General features: G+C 38.8%; 1 protein-coding gene across 1 annotated transcript in view; it reads left to right on the top strand.

Moving 5' to 3' along the window:
* Positions 1-17,136, top strand: part of COX16 (cytochrome c oxidase assembly factor COX16) — a 50,678-nt gene extending 33,542 nt beyond the window's left edge. The window contains exons 3-4 of the mRNA XM_080345512.1: positions 3,105-3,167; positions 16,734-17,136. Coding sequence (XP_080201638.1) covers positions 3,105-3,167; positions 16,734-16,850 — 180 coding nt within the window. The 3' untranslated portion in view covers positions 16,851-17,136. The remainder of the gene's footprint in view (positions 1-3,104; positions 3,168-16,733) is intronic.
* Positions 17,137-21,584: the final 4,448 nt, after the last annotated feature.

Raw genomic sequence — 21,584 nt, 5'->3', positions numbered from 1 at the left:
TCTGCTGCCCTCATCATAGTTACTAATAGGGATTTGTATTCAAAATTTAACTGATGATTCATTTGCTAGTACATAGCTGAATACTTCTAGCTCATTTGGCAGCAAGTGTGTTGGCATAGCGGGCATCATGGAAGCAAAATGTGTGTGTTTGTGTTTGAATCTTCCAGCAGATGTGTGATACAAAGGAGCTACCGCTTTGGCATGAACACTTTCCTGGCTCTGCCCACATTCTAAACATTCCTTGGTTGTGATCTGTGATTGCAGCTCATATTTATGTTCATCTGCCTTTTCAGAATGAAAATAGCACCATTCTGTTTTTCTTTCTTTGTTCTTTTCCTGTTGTAAAGACAGTGCAGCATGGTACAAACACTGTGAAAACAGAACTTTATAATATACTTTTTCCCAACTGCCATATTGGTTCTGAAAACAATCTGTAACCCATCTGTCTCCATTCGGCACCTGAAAAGCAGGAGTTTGCAATCAAGGCTTTAGAACGTGCAGATGACTCAATTTCTGTGTGAGGTTGAGTATTAATACGTTTAAATTATTCTACATGGGTAACTATGTAGGGAAAAAAAAGGTAAAGATAAGAGGAAATATATACTTGCTCCCTTTTTTGTGTGTGGAACTTCAAGCAAAATGACATGTTCTGCAGAGTGGACTTCAAATCTTCATGTGCCTGTGTGTTAAATATTAAGAGCTTGCCAAGTTGTGTGTATAGTTTGCCCTCAAAACACAGTATAACTACTCTTTTTTTGTGAGTTAATTTGCTGAATAAAATTCCTGCTTCTAAAGAAGCAGCAGTTTCTCTTCATTGCTCATTTACGGGATAACTTTTTGTCCTGAGAAATTTCAGCTCACGTCCTTATTTCTTTGTTTTTGTCAATATTACAGCTACAGCATCAAACAGTTGTGAGTATTGGGATGCTGTGTCCCAGTTCTACCTGGTCTTCTCCCTTTGTGTGAGCAGGGAAGAGTGAGGACACAAGGAAGTCTGAGGACAGAAGGGCCTGGAAGGGAGTAGAAGCGGCATTAACTTCACTGCTTGTTTCCCTTTACCTTACACAAATGTGGCCATGCAAACACCACACATCAAACAAACACACAAAAAATGGCGAAAATAAAACTTGATAATGGGGATATTGAGTTGTCTTTGTAAGTTAAATTCTAGCTGTGATTAATTAAGTGAAAATGCTGCTCCAATCATGTTATCTCATGAAGAGAAAACATAGGAGGATATAAAACTCGCTTGCTTCTTTACTTGCTGGAGCATTTATTTCCCCTTGTCCATATGTGTATTGTGAGAACACCAAGCATAACAAATAGTGTTTGCTTTTAGTTTTGAATACAGTAGGGTCCACGATCACTCTTATCTCTGTGAAAGCGAGCTCCAAAGCCTGTCTGACTGCCCAAAGAGTTTGCAGTTCTGGCTGTGTGATGGATGGGTTTGTTGTTCTAATGAAGCATGGCTGTTGTTGGAGGTCATGGTCACAGGAGAGAGGCAATCCATCTTTAATGAGGGGCAGTTCTGTGGAGGCCTTGAATGCCAAGGCAGAGATGCAGCATTTCATTTTTTATTTGATGTCGAAGGCCGGTGCAGAGACACTACCTTGTTTTACAAGGTAGGTTTTTTTAATTAAAAAGAAGGTGGGAGCTGTATCCTGTACAGACTTTAACCATTTTAGATGTTTTGGCTTAGCTCCCAAGTGTAATGAGTCTGGAAGTTGCAAATAAATGCATGTATTTCTATGGCCAGATCTCTGATCAGATAAGGAAATAGAACCTCTGGCCATGCACAGATGGCGTTAGACTTGCCAGTCTAAACATCCTTAGGAACTGAGGTCTCACAGGCTGCGCACTGACTAGCAAGCAGTGTCTGTAACCAAGGGGAACATTATGGCCTAGGGAAATTCTTCAGAGCAATCCCCATCAGTACGGATAGTAGGTGTGTATTTTTAGTACCTCTGAGGTTCAGGAGCTTGCATTGGGGTGAAATATGAAGGTGGATCTTGTCAACAACCAGGCAAATTCGATAATATTTATTCCCTGCGTTTTCTTTTCCAGACTGCCTATAGACATTTGAGGTTGATTGTGGCAAAGAAAACTGAGCCCTTTCCATTGAGATCAAGAAGAAGCAAATTAAGAATAACAACTTTTTTTCACTGAACTAATCATAGTTGGACTAGCGTGCCAGGGATGTAGAACTAAACACATTACCAGTCTCCTAACACATCTGGTTTGTTGAACACTGGTTGTGTTTAAGGTCTAAAATTGAGAATGTTTTCTCATGGTAGATTTATTTGATATTTTAATTGATTAGCCTAAAGACTACATCTGAATACTGCATATGTGGCTTATATCTGTTTGAGGAGAACATAAAATGGTTTCTCTAAGCATGAAGAATGCTAATTATCTTTTTCCCCTTTGCTTCTACTCCTAAGCCTGTGGGAGACAGATGTTACTTAGTAAAGGGAGGGATAAACATAACTGCTTCTGGGCGCAGAAGCTGTTAAAATGTGGAATGCATCTGCTGTGTTTCATTGACATGTCTGTTCTTAGATTTGTTCTTTGAACAAACTTCTCTGAAAGTTGGCAGGAACCTCCAGCACTGTCAGTACAGAATCAAAACGAGGAAAGAGCTATGTGTTCACCAGAAAATGGGAAGTTTTAACTCATGTTTAGACTTTGAAAGCCAGAATATATTTTATACTTATGTACCGAACACAACTTTCAGGAGTAAAATATGTAGTCTGATCGCAATTTTCTCTTTCTTGGTCGTTCTTGTTTCATTTGTTCAAGGCTTTGTTTAGTTTGACAGTGTCAAACAAAAGTTACAGATTCAAGTATCTAAGGTAATGCAAGGGCAGAGCTACTTACAAATGTGCTTCCTTTTTGATTTGAAAAGTTTGGCTGTTGACTGGTCTCTTTTCAGCCCAATTCTTGTACTGTGTTCATCATCCTGGTATCTGAACAAACAACACATAAACTCATTTAGAGGAGAGGAGGGTTTGCATGTACCAATATTTAGTTTATTTGGGGTTAGGATTTATTTTTAAAAATTCTTAAAAGCAAACATTTTTACTGTATTTTTGTTTATCTTGCAGGTTGATCCAGCTTTGAAAGAAAAATTAAAACAGAACACTGTAACACTGGAATCTGAATATGAGGTAAAATAAATTTGTTGCTTGGGGCTCATAACCTTGGCTACCCTTGATTACCCTGGCCGCTAGTGGGTTGTATCTGTCCCTAACTAAAATTAGATCAGCCATCTGCCTTTGACTCACTGATGTCCAGTAAACCAAGGTTTTATGTAAAGAAAGGTTTTTGAACATGCAGTGCCTCTTTCTTAACACAGCTTTACTTTGATGTCCATGTGCCAAGTACAGTGGTACAAATAAATTCCACTATTTCTGTGGTTAACCTACTCTATAAATGTAGAGCTGATGTTGGCCTTAGATGGAATGTGTATACGTGTATGTCAAGAATTCCACTGCATGAGTATTTATGATCTTTAGACCAAATTAGAGAACAATGTGCTTGACATGCTTTCTGTTAATTCCTGCTTCTGAAACTTATGTGTATCTTTCAAACAACTGCTGTTCCTTTTTCACTATTCAGAAAATTTGAGAGAGAAATATTTAACTCTTTCCTTAACAATGCATTTTCTTCAAATATTACTGAGCTCCAAAATGGCTGTTTTGGCCAGTTTAATGTCCAGAGTTTCATAAATCTTCAGGCCTGCAAAAAGGCTGTGTTAGGAAAACTGGAAAATGCCTCCCCCCATGTCTGGAAACAAAGATAAAGGCTATATAAAATAATTTTTAATGTTTTAAAATTATTTGGAACAAATGTCCAGCTAACACTTTATCTGTCTCCATGGTCTTTATGCTGAACACAGGTTTTCTTTTTCTTCCCATAACACATGCTCGTCATAAGCCTTTGAAGAGGAAGATTGCACCCATAGCTCTCATACTTAGGTGTCCAAATGGAAGTACATGGTCTTGCTAATAACACTTTTCTGTTATATTACTCTTCTATGATTTGTCTGAAATAAAAAGAAAGCTTACCTTTTGTATTTTCACATGCCCAGTTTCACAGAACATCTGCCTGCCTGTCAGGTTTGTGACAGTGTTTTATCAGTGTTGCAAACAGTTTTGGGCCGTCCACCTTCTACGAAGATCTGTGTTTTATGGTGTAGGGAATAAAAAGATTTGATCCCTGAGTACATAGGGAAAGCTCCAATGGAAACTCAAAACATAAAACACTATCAAGTTCTGATTGCCTCTGGGATTATTGTGTCTCACTTTTCATAGAATATACTGTAAGGCTGCACTGATTTATTTATGTGGAAGAACCACAAGCAGTAAGAAGAACCACATCATCTCTCTATTTAACTCACTACCTAGCCTCAAAATCAGCTGATATGTATTCAGATGAGCCTTGCTTTCTCTCCAGAAGATAAGTAAATAGTTGAAGGATAATATTTAAATGGTCATAATTGCATTAGCTTTATGGATACATCAATGATAATAAAAAGCAACCAACATAACGATGTATCACAAGCCTAGTTGGATAAATGAGGCTGCTTCCTGATGGACAGAAATGACAGAAGCAATCTTATTTTTTGCTTAATCTAACCTGCAGAGAATTTCCAGGCTGAAATACTTCCAAAGTAGTGTTTGGGTCTCATAGAGGGCAGACAAGTTCAGCAAAATAAATGGATTTGCCTTCTCACATAATGAAAATGGATTCAGATTATTGTTTTGAGCTCTAATGTCAATGTATACTTTACTATAGGCACCAACTTGCAAGCACTGAGTATATTATAATTTCTTGCTTCAGTGAAACTTGTGGAACTACCAGCAGTCATGCACATACTTTGCAGGCTCCACACTGTGTGACAGTTTTAGTCAACGTTGCCTCTGTATTCTGGTCGACAAAATCTGCCCAGTCACTGAGTTACAGCTGTCATTTAGAAGACTAGTTTGCTGTGGGCCCTATGTGTTTCAGGTTGGGTGGGCTGATTATTTGGCTGGGCTTTTTTTCCCCCTTTCTTTATTTTTTGACTTGTCCAAAATATAGCTTTTTAAGAACATCTTCTTAATTCTCTATATAGGTCACATTAGAGGATTACACTGGTGGCTGTTACTGAATATGGTATGATAAGAGATCAAGGGTAGTTTTAAAAAAAGTTGCTGTTTTGATATGTAAAGCCTTATTTTACATTATTATTCACATTATATCTGCAGCTCTTACTGAGGATACTAAACCAGCCCTTTTGAAGCATGCTTGCCTGATGCATGCAAATGTCCATTGGCCCTCCCTAAGACTTTTTAAAATATCATATTGTCCTTACAGAGATGTACATATTGAATACATACTGAATTATTTTAGAATGTAATAATTTCTGCTGTAAGTATACACCTCTGTGGGCATATTGGTAAAGACATTTCTGATATTTTAAACACGTTGAAGTCTGCATTTTGTCTCCAGTGTGGTGGTGAAAAAAAGTTGTAATCACAGATTTGATCCATTTACTGTGAGGAAACTAAAATACATTTTCTCATCTTCTAATTTACTGAATTAAATCTTCTCAAACTATAGAAAATTTACTTCATTTCGTATAGGAGTATTTCTGGACAGGATACTATTTTGAGAAAGAAAGAATTTGCATGTGTAATTCATACTGCATTTCTTATATCTCAGATCTGTTAATAATGCCATTTATCTTGTGCCTTGGGATGTGCCAGAGAAGCGAGCTATCTTTGCATGTGTTCTCCGTTGTTTATGTATTCCTCTCGCACGCATTTATGTCCTCATATGGCCAATTAGTCTTTGCTGCTCCCCTTTACCTAATAAATCACAGCTCTATCCACTACTGACACTGGTACTAATGTGAATGTAGTTCTGCTGCTGAGCTGGGCCTTGTAGAACATACTGTAAAAAATGTCAAGTGTTTGACCTGTGACAAAAGCCTAGAGTATTTTATTTGAAAGCACAGAAGTATTGTTTGAAAGAGGGGAATAAAAAAACTGGTCACTGTGATGAGTGAAAAACATCCCTGTGGATGTTTAACAATGACAGTACATTCCTTTTCACTAGTTTAAATGCAATCTCAAAATAACATTCCTTATTCTAGCACTCAGTTTCTGTAGTTTGTGAAATTAATGGTCTAGTACACACTAAAAATTCTGGCCTCATTCAGTTACATCAGACTCCAAAATAAAGAATTGTTGTTTAGGGTTTTTGAAGGAAATAAAAACATCTTTAGGAAGGATTTATTAACATTTTACAATAGAAAAATGAGTCTGGATCAACTATGTGATGTCTAGTGGGAACCAGTGGCAATTGATGGCAGAGGGAAGAATATCACAATAAATAAAAAATGTGAAGGATTGCTATGGAAACAGTAAATGAGAAGTTGTAAAGCAGAGAAGATAGATAGAAGATGGTAAGGACATCAGAGAGTTGTCTGATGCTGTGGCACAAAGAGCTAATTCAGTCCTTATGAATATAAACAGGAATGGTAGATGGCAGGAACGGGTGGTTTTATTTCAGAGTGTGGCACTGATGAGGCTGATACTGAAATACTGTATCTACTTCTGGTGTCCACATTTTGAACAGGGCTTTAAAAATGGGATAGGTTGCAGAATAGGCTGAATAAATTAATTCAGGGCTCCAGAAAATGCCTGAGAAGAAACTTAAAGATTTAAATCTTTATAATGGTGCTGAAAAGAATGTTAGTTATATAGGAATACTTTCGTAAGAAGAAAGTGCTAGCTAGTGAGGATTTTTTTATTATTATTGCAGCAAAGATACTAAAATTAGGAGTCCATTTGAAATTAGGAGCATCATTTGAACACAGGAGCAAGAAAAATAGGTTCTCTGTCTTTCAGGATATTAAAACTGTAAAACTTCTAAAAGTTTTCCTTAAACTGGTTGCAAGCTATTGGACATAGCATGGCATATATGCTGGTCTGCGAATAGTCAGTCTAGAGACCGCTGCTTTCTTGACTTAAAGTTTATGAATATTGAGCAGGTTTTGCTCCTCGTAATTTGATAAGTCACTAAAGATCAGTGTTAGCTCTGGACAAAAGTTGTGTGACTGTTTGTCCTGAGAATTGCAGCACAAGTATTGTAACTGCAGTATTAAAATGTTTATTCATGACAGTTCAAAAAGTAAAAGCAGGTATATGGAGAGGTGGCTTGGAATATAACCTGTATATTTACTATCTGAAGAGCAGAAGAGTTTGAATAAGCTCTTTTAAAAAGATTTAAACCACTTAATAATAATTTGACTTAACTTTGGGGATTGTAGTGCTGACAGAGTGGATGAAACATTTTTTTTTCAGGAAGGGGACAGTGTAGTAACATAGCGATTTATATTATTAAATAGATGTGTCAAAGTGTGTGGACATGGAGAACTGCTCTAGAAGGAAGGTAATTCCTGAATGCCAGTGGTTGAAATCTGCAAGTCTCTTGTTGCTGCCATCATCAGTACCAGAGGATTTTGTTGTTAAGAACGAACACATTGGCATATTGAGTTGGGTAACTTCAGTGTCTAGGAAGATACTAGTGGCTAAATAGCTTGATGTTTGAGAGATGACAAAAATGTTAGGGAAAAAAAAAAATCCCTCCTTAGTGACTGTTGTGGCATTAAATGAGGTTGAGGTATTGTTCTTTCTCCCTTTAATCACACTATCCTTGCCATGCTCTCTTCTTTGTCAGTGCATTGTCCAGCCTAGACATTAGATTCTGACTGTCCTCCAAGTTGTGTCTGGGATGAGTGGAGTTTCTTGCATTTTGGTTTATTCACGTGTAAAATGGTATGGAGAGTTTTTATTTCACTGTGAGTCCTCATCATTAGTGTTTTGTAGAGAAAGACAAAGTGGTGTTAGTTTATCATTAGTGGAAACTGCTGTGGGAAAGGTTTGTGGTTAGAATAGTTTGTGCTAGGCATTTTATTCTGACTGTATGTGCACTCCACAGACAAGCTATGGTTTGCTCCTTTTCTTCTTGACATCTTAAAAGCCTTGTGTGCCATAGTTCAAAACATTATCAGAGCAACACAAGAAGGTGGGATTTGGTGATAGGTATGACACAGGAAGAGTTCTGGTGGAAAAGCCTTCTTGCAGGAAGAAAGACACTTAACCTCCAGAGGAATGTCAACAGGGTATGACTTTTTACTGGTCGTATTTCAGGAATTCATCTCTGTTAAATAGTCCTGTAAATTCTTTCTTGATCATGTTTATAACATATCACTTTGCACAGGATTTTCCTTAACCATGAGCTGTTTCTTTTGTGTGTGTTGCATTTGCAGTTTTCTTATCCCATAAGAAATCTTCCTATAAGAAACCACCTTCTTATGAAGGTATTTATATATAACTAACATTCTTTTCAGTACCTTTAAAATATCTAAATCTTTAAGTTTCTTTAAAGGCATGTTCTCAAGCCCTAAGTTAATATATCCAGCCTGTTCTGCAGCCTATCCCATTTTTAGAGCCCTGTTCAAAATGTGGACACCAGAAGTAGATCCAAAAATCTATGATTTCTTATAATTGGAAAACAAAGTAGGACAGTTAACAGTGCAATCATACAGCAAATGTGATCGGACATACAAATGCCTGTTATAAATAATCTCTTCTCCTCACCCTTTCTCCTCTCTCCAAAACAGAATCCTTTGTACCTGCTTGCATGCCCTGAACACTTTGGGTTTTTTTTTAATCTCAGAGGAATCAAGCAACTCTTACCATGTTATGGCCAACACCGTGTGTTGTCTCAGTCACAAAAAAGAAGTTTGAGTGGGGAAAGTGGCATTCATGCAGCATGGCTGAATTCTTTTATTTATGGTCCTGAGGGATGCTGCTAGCTTCTACCCGGCATTTCTTGTGCAGCCGACTAGGTGGAAATGTTAAGCACTTCTGTCATACTAATGGGCCCCCAGTGGGGAATTGCTAGATCTTTGGTATGAAATACCTCTGAAGTAACTTTAGTATAGCGTATGGGAATTCAGCTACACAGTTGTATACATTCTTCCCATTGACTGCCTCTAAAGAAGATATAGCAAAATGGGTAGTTTTGAAGAAAGCTCTTGTCTCAGCAACCAGGCACAGTGATTTTTTTGCAAGAATATCCTCCTTTTTCTTTTGCCTAGCTTTATTTTTTTTTTTTTTTTGGTGGGGGGAGGGTGGGTAATGGTTTTATAAACATTATCTGGAATATTCTGTGGCTGCCAGTGTACTTCCAGATGATGCCAACATGGACACTCAGGCTAAATTTTAAATCCTTTAAAAGGTTGTGATATTAATAAAATTCTCGCATGTTCTTTGCTTCTCAGATTATTGTTACCCATCTTTATTTAAAGCTCAGACTATACTGTACAAATGTACTCTGCAGCAGCAAGTTACTGTCAGAGAGTCGGTCACTGTCCTAAGAGACTTACTGGTCAAACAGAAAAAGGAGATGTGAGATGATGGTCAAGACTGACCATGGAGTTTGCATACTTTTTATCTAAAAAATGAAACTTTAAAAAATTGAATAGAGAAGTTCTATCTTTCAGCCCCTGACTTAATCGTACATCTGGTACGACTTGAGTTTTGCCCAGTTATAGCTGGGAGCTGTCACTGAGAATTTCAGAGGCTGTGGGAAATGCTGTTGGCAATTCACTGTGTAATACTCCATCTTGTTCATGGCATCTACCCAGCAAGTCATTGGAGAACCAGTGTCCCACTGTGCCATCTTACAGCTCTAACACGAAAATAAAGGGTCTTTAAACACAGTGCAGTTCAAAACCGAAATACCATCCAACCATGGAAAAACCCTAGAACTTACCTTCTAAAACTTCCACGTAATTATTGTAAAAAAATTAGATAGATGCCTTGAGCCTTCTCATATATAAGTCTTTCTGATTTGATTTTGAAGACCTGTTGGTTCTGGTAGAATGAAATGTAGATTTATTCACAAGTTATTTGTGTACTGCACATCCAGCAGTATTGCTGAGGAGTAGCTATACTGTCACTGGCAATACAGTGGGGGGCTAACACCCATATTGCTGTCGTTATCAAACAGATGGGAGATGTTAGCCGCAGAGAAGAAACAGGAGGAATTTTTTTCCTATGTGAATTTTGCCCAGCAGCACAAATTGAACAGTAGCCATTGATGTAACTGAAAAAACTATTTATGGCTAAAAGGACTGTGCTAACATTTAGCCAAAACCATAGTTTCTACACAGAGGAAAGCATTCTGTTTCAGCATATAAATGGTCAAGCAAGTTCTGGAAAAGAGATAAGTAGAAAATCAGCAGGAAGGTGTAGATAAGAAACAAAAGTCCTAAACTACACCAGCCCTGTGTGAATGTTACCTGAACTAGCTGAGGCCAGGATAGAGGAGCAGCATGTGAGAGATTTAAGTCACCAATTCAGAAGGGTCAACTACTTAGTAAAAAAAATTGTCCACACTTTCAAGTATTCCTAGGCCTAGCAAGATGTTTGAAATACAGTCTCTGCCAGGAGGCTTTTGTGGGTTCCAGACAGGGACGTGCTGTGGAAATCCATTTGCTCTTCGTACCAGCCACAGAACTGTCATTTTTTGCTCTTGCTGCTCTCCTGCATTGCAGAATATCACATATCTCCTTTAGCCAAGCTCACCTTTGTATAGTTGAAAAAGATCCTACAGGCATCCCAGAAGTCTGTCCCTGGCCGCTCCTCTAGAGGATTGTGCTGCAGTAACTAGGACATAACCTTTACAAAGTTTAATATGATACAAAGTTGGCAAGATCAAGGACTCGAAGTTGCGAAATTCCTTGGTTCTATTAACTTGGCTAGGTCTCTCAAGCTGTGAATTCAGAGAGAAAACTTAATAAGCAGCATTTTTCTTTCTGCTGCACATTAACTATAGCTTGATAAAACTTCATATACAAGGGAAATGAAAACTACTATAAACATACTTCATTGCTTAATTAGAAGTGGAATTTGCTGAATTTTGAATGGTTCATCTTGAAGGTGTACTATTGTACTCATGCTATTCTTTATGTTGGATGATTTGGAGTTTCATTTTTGCTCAAGAAGAGATAAATTGAAAGGAAATAGCCCATGCATGAGTTCTCTTGTCTTTAGCCATAGAGCTTGTGAGTAGGTTGGACTGAGAACTTCATCTTGGGTGATCTGCGTATGTAGTGCATAAATGGCACTGGGTTATCCTCTGAGATTTAGTGTGGTTTTTAAGACATTCTTCATTCTAAGAGGGGAAACTGCTTGTCAGTTAGGAGGAAATCATGGCAAACCCTAATTCCTAGATGGAAGTCTATTTGCCTAGTATTATTTTCTGTTATTTTAAAAATTCAGGGCTGTGTAATCACGTAGTTTTAACCAAGTGCTATGGTTATTTGTTTTACTGAGTAGTGTATGTCACTGTAGCATCTTCACACAAAACCATGAGAGGTCTCTACAAACATTAATTAAGCCCTGTGACATCTCTGAGGTGGAGGCAAATTCTGTTCTCATTCTTCAAAGTGGCAAAACAATGCACCGACAAGTAGGTGGTGCGGTTCCTTGGTACGCATCTTCTACAACATAGTCAGAGATGTTTCTATTCTCTCTCCACCCAATTATTCCTTCAGCTCTGCTGGTTCAAGTGTTTGCGTAGTCTTATGCATATGTAGGGTTCATTCATAAATTGTATGTATTTGTTTTTCCAGTCTGCTTCATTTTTCTGATTGGGGCACAGCCCCACATAGTATTGAACTGGCATAGTTAAAGGGAAAATAACCTATGGGGAAAGAGTCTCTTAAACCAGTTCACCATTGGTTAATTGCTTGTGCCATAGATGAATGGTATTTGAACCCACTGAAGTAAGCAAAAAAAATTCTCCGTTGGTTTCATCATCATGGGTTTTGCCAATCTTCAGCAAAGCCAAAAAGAGAAGCAGCTCTCTGGGTGCTTACATGCAAAGGAACCCCCCATTTCTTCCCTTAAAAAAAGCCTTATCTAGCCGTAGCACGCTGCTTGCTGCCTTGCTTGTATACACATTCTCTAGTTGGAAAAAACACTTTCTAATGTGAAGATTAAATCGCTAATCATGGGCTGTTAAATCACAGATTATTAAATCACTAATAACAGATATTAAATTATGTTATAATATAAACAAAGTAAGTACCACTAAGTTGATATTAAGAAAATGAGATACCAGAAGGTGGTTCTTGGAAAGAGTTGTAAAAAAAACGAGGCCATGTCAGTGTGATGACAAAGTTAAGATTTTCAGTCATGCACAAGGCAGCATATTGAGTGTTAGCTTTAATTCTGTACCTCTGCTTCTATACGTCATCATAGTGTTCATCAATATATTTTTTTTATGGTCTTCAAGTTGGTTTGACATCCTTACAAAACCAGACTGGTTTAATGCATTTCTTTCACTGCATCTTTTGGCCATGAGGATGTTCTTCTGTGGCTCATCTTTTATTTGCAAATGGGTTTGCTTACTATAATGATAGGAAATAATTGTCTCTCTGAATTAGAGCAATTTCTTTCTGTGGTGCTCGTCTCAGAATTTGTTGCATCGAGCTGTAAAGTAAACAGGAGTTTTTTTACCCCTCCTTTCACTTGTGGGAAACAGAGACTAAAGCCAAACATTTTTTGCAAGTGATCACAATGCATTAGGTCAGCCTGAGCACCAATAACTCTAAAATGAATTTCTGCAGATTTCAGTTTATTAATTGTGGCATGAAGACTATCCCGCAAGAGTAAAATTCAAACTATTTTTAAAATTTTATTTGGTTTTAAGGCTGACAGAAAATTATGACTTTTACTTAATTTCAAGCTAGGCATTTGAACCAGCAATTACAAAGTGAAAGTCTATTTACATGCTGCTTTTTTGTTTGGTTTGGTTGGGGTTTTTTTTGTCCTATCCCTCCCCCCCCCCCCCCCCCCCCCCCCGGCACTGTGCCTGTCTGTATAGCTGTGTCTTGGTTTTTGGTGGTGTGGGGTTTGTTTTGTTTTTTTCTTGAATTTACAGCTTTTGTCAATCCCGTACTTCTAAGAGGCAGTTTAGCTGATTTAGGAAGTGAATCAGTAGATCTAATGGACTACACTGATCTTACTTTAAACAGCTAATTTTCAATATCCTTTGGGCTATTTGAGACAAGCAGGAAAAGTGATGCTGGACTGATCCAATTACATTTCATTGTACTCTTCCAATGACTGACTTTTTAGTACATTTGAACTGGGAGAAAAATCATTTTGATTTTCAGACTGCCAGTGTATGTGGATTTCAATTTAGTAAAAGCTAGAAGTGATTTACCATCTTTATGTGATGCCTCCATGAAGTTAGGTGGGCAGAGTCCAGGTGGCTAAGAAGAAAATAAGAGAAAGAAATAAGATGTGAAAAAGACCCAGGCAGTTAGAATGGAAGAGGTTAAGTTCATCTGAGGGCAGAACTAGCTGCTTACCTAAATTCTCACTATGCAGCTCAGGCAACCTGAAGGAGCTGTGTAACTTTGCAGCTTGTGCTGCACCTAATCAATGGAAGGAGTCTCAGTTTGGTCTTATTCTCAGTTCTAAGATTAATTTAAAATGTATCTACATGCGTGTCTCGGCTTACATCTAATGTAGCCATTTGTTCTGGGGTGATACTGTTGTAAGAATTTACATGTCTGTGATCAAGCGAAAAAAGGTTTTGTTTAGTTGTAGGTGAGTTATTGTCATGGTTTAACCCTGGCCAACAACTCCCCCTGGTGGGAGGGGGGACACACTCAAAAGAGTAAAAGTGAGAAAACTCGTGAGTCGAGATAAAGACAGTTCAATAGGTAAAGCAAAAGCTGTGCACGCAAGCAAAGCAAAACAAGGAATTCATTCACTACTTCCCATCAGCAGTTGGGTGTTCAGGCATCTCCAGGAAAGCTGAGCTCTGTCACACCTAATGGTTACTTGGGAAGACAAACGCCATCACTCCAAATGTCCCCCACTTCCTTCTTCTTCTCCCATAATGTGCACTGAGCATGATGTCATATGGCGTGGGGTATCCCTTTGGTCAGTTGTGGTCAGCTGTCCCAGCTGTGTCCTTGCCTAGCTTCTTCTGCACCCAGAGCCTACTCACTGGTTGGTGGTGTGAGCAGCAGCAAAGGCCTTGACTCTGTGTAATCACTGCTCAGCGCTGACTAAAACATCCCTGTCTTATCAATACTGTTTACAGCACAAATCCAAAACATAGCCCCTATGAAGAAAAAAAAACCTTCTCCCAGTCAAAACCAGCACAGTTAAATACATATGAAAATAGCTATACAGTAGGAAAACATTGCAGAACTGAGATTTTTCTGGTACACTTTCACTGGTGAAACTCCTTCATATGTTTATCCACAGGCAACAGGAGTCCTCTGTTCTTTCAAGACTTGATAGTATTAGTTTTGAAAACTGGACTGTCTAATCATGCTGCCTTCTGATGACTGGACCTGTCCCTAGAACTACTAATTTTTTCAGATACTGTCATGTGCCAGTAAAGAGGGTGCTGCTTGAGTTGCAGCAAAGTATCCAACACAGTCTTTATGCATGACACAAAATGATATCTGTAAATATGAGAATAAAAAAATAAAAATACAATCTATGTGCTTGTTAGAATCTTTAATTCTTTATATTTTATTTGACAAAACTTAACTGTCAATAGATCTCACCTGTTCTTTAGTTTGAGGCAATGCCATTCACTGTATATAACCCTTGTTTGTTTTATTCTGTCAGTATATCACAGTGTGTTTTCCAGTTACTTTCATGCTGCCTATTGGAAACTGCCAAAATTCTTTCTTGTACTCGTTTGTTTAGATTGTATAGTTTTGAAATATTTCCTGTTTTGGACAACCTCCTCTCTGAAAAGCTTTTATGAAGTTTCAGGGGCAGATCTGTATGAACTTTTGGTAACGATCTCCAGTATACATGTCTCTTTCGATAGATTTCTTTACGTAGCCTGTCTTTAGATACTACACGTTTTGTTGTATGTATTTTAAATGGTGATTCTTTTTCAGACTTTGGGAGCTGAGGGCCTTTGGGAATAGTTTAGATCTTCATAGCTATGTAGTACCTTTGTGTTTAATAAAATCAGCATGCTTCCCTTCTGGTAAAGCTCAAGGTTATTTTCAGTGTAGTTTCCTTGAAGCTTCCATTAGAATCAGATGTTAAATTCTGAATTTGCGATCAGAGTGAATAATCGCTGCTGCGTGGGATGACGGGTACCTTCCCTTGTTTTCCCTCCTTCCATGTCAGCTCAGATCCTTTCCAGTTGAAATGAAGTACCAACTAATCATAAGATGTATAAAGTAGTGAAGACAATTCTTCAGAAAGACCTATGCCAACTCCACTGTATAAAAAAAATCATTTGCTCCTTCCTTGTGCAAGTCGGCTGTGTTTGTGCATGTGTTCTTATAGATCTTCTGTTGAATGTTGCCTAATTTCTTTTGATATCTGACTAACCTCATTGCAATTTCCTCAATTGTAGAAGTGGCAGAAAACTTTTACATAACATGAACTAATAGCAGCAGGTCTGTTCTGTTAAAGCTATTGAATTATTCTGCAGCTATTATTCAAGTCCCTCGGTGTTTACCATTTATTTGGGTGATTGATAGCAGGCAAATTAGACCACAGACTCAGGGCAGGGTTAAGTATTTTCTGGTGCATTTTTACAGCATTTGCTGAGATGAGGCCCTGATCACAGATCAGAGGCTGAAGTCCCATTGCAGTATGTATCATTAATGGTCCACAGTATTGCCCTGGTTAGTGGCATGTAGAACAGCCCTGGTTCTGGCAGGGGTGCCAACCCCCTCCTCAGTCTGCTGTTGTCAGGGCCCTGTAGTGCCTGATGTACTGTGCCACAGGCTGCTTGGTGTGAGACTTGAGGTCTCTGTCTGCTGGGAGGGGACTTCTGTGTCTCTGCCAGTAGGACTCTGAAGATATAGAATATGTTTGTGTTCTTCGAATGCAGCACTTAGTAGGTGAGGTCAGGAGGGTGCCTGTTCTCCATTTTTGTGTGCCTCTAAGGCTAGATGAATATTGCAGTCATTGGTACTTCTGAGTGAGAATGATAGGGATAGGCAAGGTGGTAATTAAAATGTTGATAGTTTTTAAGTATCGGGCAGTTCAGTCAGTTACAATAGCTTATCTCATGTGTGAGATCCATCTGCGATGGCTGGGTGCAGTAGGCAGCAGAAAGCATTGTGTACCTCTCTCTCAAGTTAAAACCACAAGGATTGAAGGGGATTACACTGTTACTGTCTCTTTGTGTGCTGGATAATGTATCTTTTCCAGTATGCTTTGTATTCCTGCTGACAGGATACATCAGGTCACTAATTACTAATCTGTTTGAGCTGTACCAATGCTTATCACTCCTATTCCTTCAGTACCTGGCAGACTTGCAGTTGAAGAACCGATCTGGAAAACAAGGTGAGCAAAGAAAGAAAAAGTGCACACAGGGTATCTTCAGTCATGTTCAGATGCTACAGTGCTTCCTGTCCTTACATGTTATTTATCTGTTGATAAGAAGATGCAGTAATGCCCAGCCTAGTCATTTATGTACCTATATGGATAAGTCCCAATTTTTTTTTTCCTTCTTGTTGAACTTCTCTTGCAGGTAGAGGAAAATTCATCAACCAAGTAGTGATACTGAGTGTCTTGTGCAAACAGAGAACGATTCAGAATAATATGTACTTTAAATCATGTGGCTGTTAACATGATATTGTCATTTTTGCTGTTTATCTGCAGAAGCTGAAAGGGGCTGACTTGGATAACTGGGAGAACATTAGAGGACCTCGTCTGTGGGAAGATTCCAGGACTGTTCAGCAGCAGCGGCGGGAGGCTGCCCGTCTCAAGAGAGAGTGACTGAGGAAGCCTCCTTTGGTGCATCTGCAACAAAAAATATATATTCTCAGGCTGGACTGTCTTATATTTTAATCCAGCGTCAGGAACAGACATGGGAGGGGAGATTGTGCTGAGCAATTAATGCCCAGTATATATAAGTAATAACTGTGAGATCAATCCAAAAGGCACTGCATTATATGAAGCTCTTTGTTTGCATCCATTTGCACAGAGTTTCACGGGCTGTATATATGAATTCTCAATTAAAAAAGTAGCTGATTATTCTACGGAGAGTATCCCATTGTTTTTCAATCCCTGTCTTTCAAAATGGAGATGCTTCAGCAAGGAATAACATTTCAGGAGTCATTTGTCAGTACCAGAAGTTGTTGTCCTAATGAGAACAACAGTGCTGTCATCTAGATGTGTGTGACTGGATAAATGCTGCCTCAGGGAGCCCCGTCATAACGTCAGGCCCTTAAGCTTGGAAGGCGTATCAGCTTTTCAGAACAGCGAGTCCATTTTTGGCTAAATAATATTCTTGTGTTTCATTTCCAGGAACTGGGCTGTAGAGGGGCATGTACAGAACATCAGCTGGTAGTTGATCAAAAACCATTCTTCTAGCTGTGGTTAGATTTTTGTGATCAGTTTATTGATACCTTAATGCAGGCAGGACCTTTAAACTGGAACTTCTCGGTTTAATTTGGAAAAATTCTTCCTCACTGAGAGCTGTGCTGTTTCTCTGTGAGCAAGAAGTATAGCAGAATTTTCTTGAACCACAATATAGGGCAAAGCTCATCCTGCATGTTTTATTACATGCGTATTTGTGCATGTGCACAGAAATTTTTTGTCTTTTGTTGAATTCTTCTGAAATTCTTGTCTTTTAATATTGGTCTTCATGTGCTAGATGTTTGCTGTTAGAGCAAACCACAGTAACAAACATTCAGGACCCTTCTGCTGAGACAGTTCAATGAAGAAGCATGTAGTCAGTTTTTCAAATTAAATGAAGCTTCTGATTAAGGTGTTACAACAGACTTGTAAAACACCACTTCAGGGAAGTGGAGTAGTAGAGAACAGGTTAACAAACAAAGACAAAACCCACAGCAATAACTTTTGGCAGGTACAGAAGCTGTACTTTTCATAAAATGGGGAGAGCTATTTCAGCCATGCACCTGGACAACAGCTTCATGTTTTATGCTGTGCTTTTCTTAGCCATTGAATTGCAAATAATCCTTACAAAGGCATGTTGAGAGTGAATTGAAGTCTCTTAAGTGTCATGCGTCCTAAAGTAGAAGGTGCTCCAGAAATGTGGAGAATTATAGTTTACAACACTGGCTACTTAAATTATCCTTTTGAAAGCCATGTTACATACTTATCTGTAAGGCACCTGGGGACAACCTTGTTGAATTCTGGAATTGTTATTCTAAATATCTGTGGCTGAGGGGGTCAGAGGTAATTGAATGCAATTGTCAGTCTGAGACACTGATTGACGTTTTTGCATCCTCTTCGGTAACTGGCATATACCAGTCTGAGGGGAATGAAAACAAGGCTTTAGTGAGACGTGTGAGGTATTAAAGGGCAAAGGAGAGGACTGAAAAAGCCAGATCTTCTAGTCAGTATTGCTGAAATTAGAAATAAGGAAGTCTGGCTAGGTGTGTATGTGGACTGAAAAATCAGTTTCAAAATCCCTATTTTGACAATAAAGGAGAAAGTGTTTATCTCTCAAAGAAATTGCATCGAGGTTGGTCTGTGGGAACGTCAGCAGGATGCAGAAGTGAAGGGACTCCGGGGCACTCGTGTGCAGGGACAGGGAGAGCTCAGGGTGGCACCAGTGGGTGTCCAGCGGGAGGGTTCCCGGTGGCAGCCGTCTGCAGCCCAAGCTGCTCACCAGATCTTTGGATGAGATCAGCCCTGTGGATCCTGCTTATTGAGCGTGTTTCTTCTACAGCACTTGGAATTTGCAGACTCATCAATGACCCAAAAGAGAAAATGCTCAGTATCTCAAGTTCAGCTGTAATGAAGATGGAGAGGCTTAGTGAAAGCTGCAGCTAGTGTGATCCAAAAACATTTTCAAAACCTGCTCAAAAGCATAGCATTTTATTTTCAAATTCCTAAATACATCTGGATGAGCAGCTGGGTATTAAAAACTTTTAGAATCAAGATGCAGAGAACAATCTGGCAAGATCTTCCTTGCAAGAAGGTCCTCCTTGCAAGGATCCTCCAAGGTCTTCAAAGTGGTTCCAGCTACCCAAAAAAGGTAGGTTATGGTGTAATAAGAGTGAGTGATGGGAGTTTTAGACCAGAATATAGAATGCAAAAACTTCTGAAAAACAACTTAGACACACCCCATCATCTGCTGAGGACTAGTCCCAAAAAGCAGAGGGAGAAATCCGTTTCTTCACAGAGAAGTAGCAACTTGGAGTGATTTACAGGTGACTGTTCATTGGATGTTTTACATGGATACTTTGTGTTTAACAATATGTGCATGTGTATAGGTGAAACTTAAAACAGTAGGTTTCACATTCTGAAATAACCACTTGTACTTCTTGATGGTCTTATATTTGCTCTGAGTTGCTATGTTTGAATTTCCAGCACAAGTCCAGGGCAAGTTTCATTTTTATAACTTGCATTTTCCAGAGGATTTTCTTCCTGCAAGAAATGGGAAAGCCTAATATTGTCCTTTGCTACTAACTACTTTGTGTCCACTGGAAAAAAAAATAATGAAGAAGCAGAGAAGAGAATGATCTGAAGTCTTAGGAAAAGCAGAATAACTATTTTTACATGAAGATGGTCAAAGAAATTTCCATAAACTTCTGTGGTTAGAAAAGCTGCTTTCTGTCAGTGTGTTCAGTGGAAAACCTCTTTTCATCCTTCAGTGGATTAAGGTTCAAAAAATTTCCAGTCTATTTTAGCCTAGCTAACTAGAAGGTTTTAATCAAAGGAAGGTCATTGCTCACTGTTAGACCTTCTTTTCCTACAAGGACTTACAGCCAGACCCAGCCAACACACAAATAGTCTCTAGACTTAGAAACAAAAACTCCATGCAGATGTTTTTCTTAAACTTGTGCTGGCCTCAGGAGCCCAAAGTAGTCTTTCATACCACTGGAACCAGACCGACCATATTTTCTTGTTGAACATGTGCTTTAACTGTATGTTTAACCATCTTGCTTAACACAGACGGACAATTAAAGTTTCACCCTCGCGATCTCTGTGCTGCTTGGGAGGTGTGTTAAAATTAAATTCAACCAAAGAAGTAGCAGGTAATACTTCAAAAAGGACATGTAAAATACAGCTACACATTGCAAATGTGAAAAGTAGTATAGGTGTCTTAGTCACAGGTCATTGGAGAAAGGAAAAAAAATCCGAAAACCAGGAATAGGGGAGTACTGTGTGTTGCCAATGCCTCTGCAGAAGACATTTAGGCCCCTTCACCCAGCATATTTGCACTCTGGCTTGATCTCCTTCTGTTGATGGAAGAAATGGCTGTACTTATTTAGCATGTCTGGTTCAAGGTAGTTGATGAGACCCTTGATGTTCAATATCTGCTCCGTTGTGCGAGGTCAGAACCAAATCCCTTATGGCAGGGATGTCAAACTCATTTCCATTGGGGCCACGTCAGCCTCACGACTGCCTTCAAAGGGCCGACTGTAATCTTAGGACTGTATGAATGTAGGAGTACTTACATTTATACAGTTCTAAAATTACATTCGGCCCCTTCAAGGCAAGTGAGAGGCTGACGTGGCCCTGATGGAAATGAGTTTGACACCCCTGCATTATGGTGTCAACCACCAGGAGGCCGTGGGGGCTCCCAGAAATCTCGCTGCATCCCAGGCGGGACCAGGGGCAAACCCATCTCTGCCCGACAAACCCATTCTCCCTCCTCTTTCTGTCCTTTTTCCAGTGTTCCTCCTAAAACGTAACAGCCCAGTCTCTGAGCTGCTCTTTTCTGGTGGAGCTGGGTGTAAAATATCACCCTTTTTTTTTTTTTTAAACATTCACTGTCTACCAAGAAATGAAGAATAGTGGTTTCTAAATTAATTTGAAGGTGTCCTGTAAAGTGTAAGCTCAGAAACACAGAGCCAGTATTATATCCCTGTAAGTGTTGCACCCAGCATACACTGGGTCCTTTTTTATCTTTAGATACACAATGCTGTGCACTCTATTGTATGTACAAAGGAAATTAAATGTACTTTTTTCTTTAAAAGATGAAATCTTTATCCATCACCAGCTGTCAGTTCCTAATAATGTTGCCCAGAGAAGTGTTATCTGTGATTTAGTGGACTATCTTTTGTTGAACAGAGGACAGCAGAATAAAATTTCAGCTTAATATAGCTCTTTTCATACTCCTTCTGAATAAACAGAGGAAAAGAGGAGAGCAAGAGCGAGAATCTTGGGTTCCAGGCTCAAGGTTCTTTTCTTTTTTTTTAAGAAAGAAGAAAAAAAAAGGAAAATTAAAGTGAAAAAAAGGAAATAAGAGGGAAGAAATATGGAAAGAAAAAAGCTTACGGACAAAAATAGTAAGAGAAAACAGAGTGTTCTTTCTGACTGGTCCCTCTGGATAGAGTAGGAAGGAAAATTGTTTCTGACTCAGGAAAAACTTTTGAGCTCAAAAAATACTTTTCTCAAGTCAGAATGAAAAGTCAAGTCTGATATTTTGCAAGCTAGCAGTTTTAGGAATACTTTTATTTGGGAGAACAGCAATGTTTTATTTTGCTTTTCATGTTTTTCCCATTCTTGATTCTTTTTCCTCAGGTAGCTTAA

The sequence above is a fragment of the Nesoenas mayeri genome (assembly GCF_963082525.1).
Source record: "Nesoenas mayeri genome assembly, chromosome: 5".
NCBI lineage: Eukaryota > Metazoa > Chordata > Aves > Columbiformes > Columbidae > Nesoenas > Nesoenas mayeri.
Note: the sequence above shows the minus strand (reverse complement) of the source record. Positions and strands in the feature narration are given on the sequence as shown.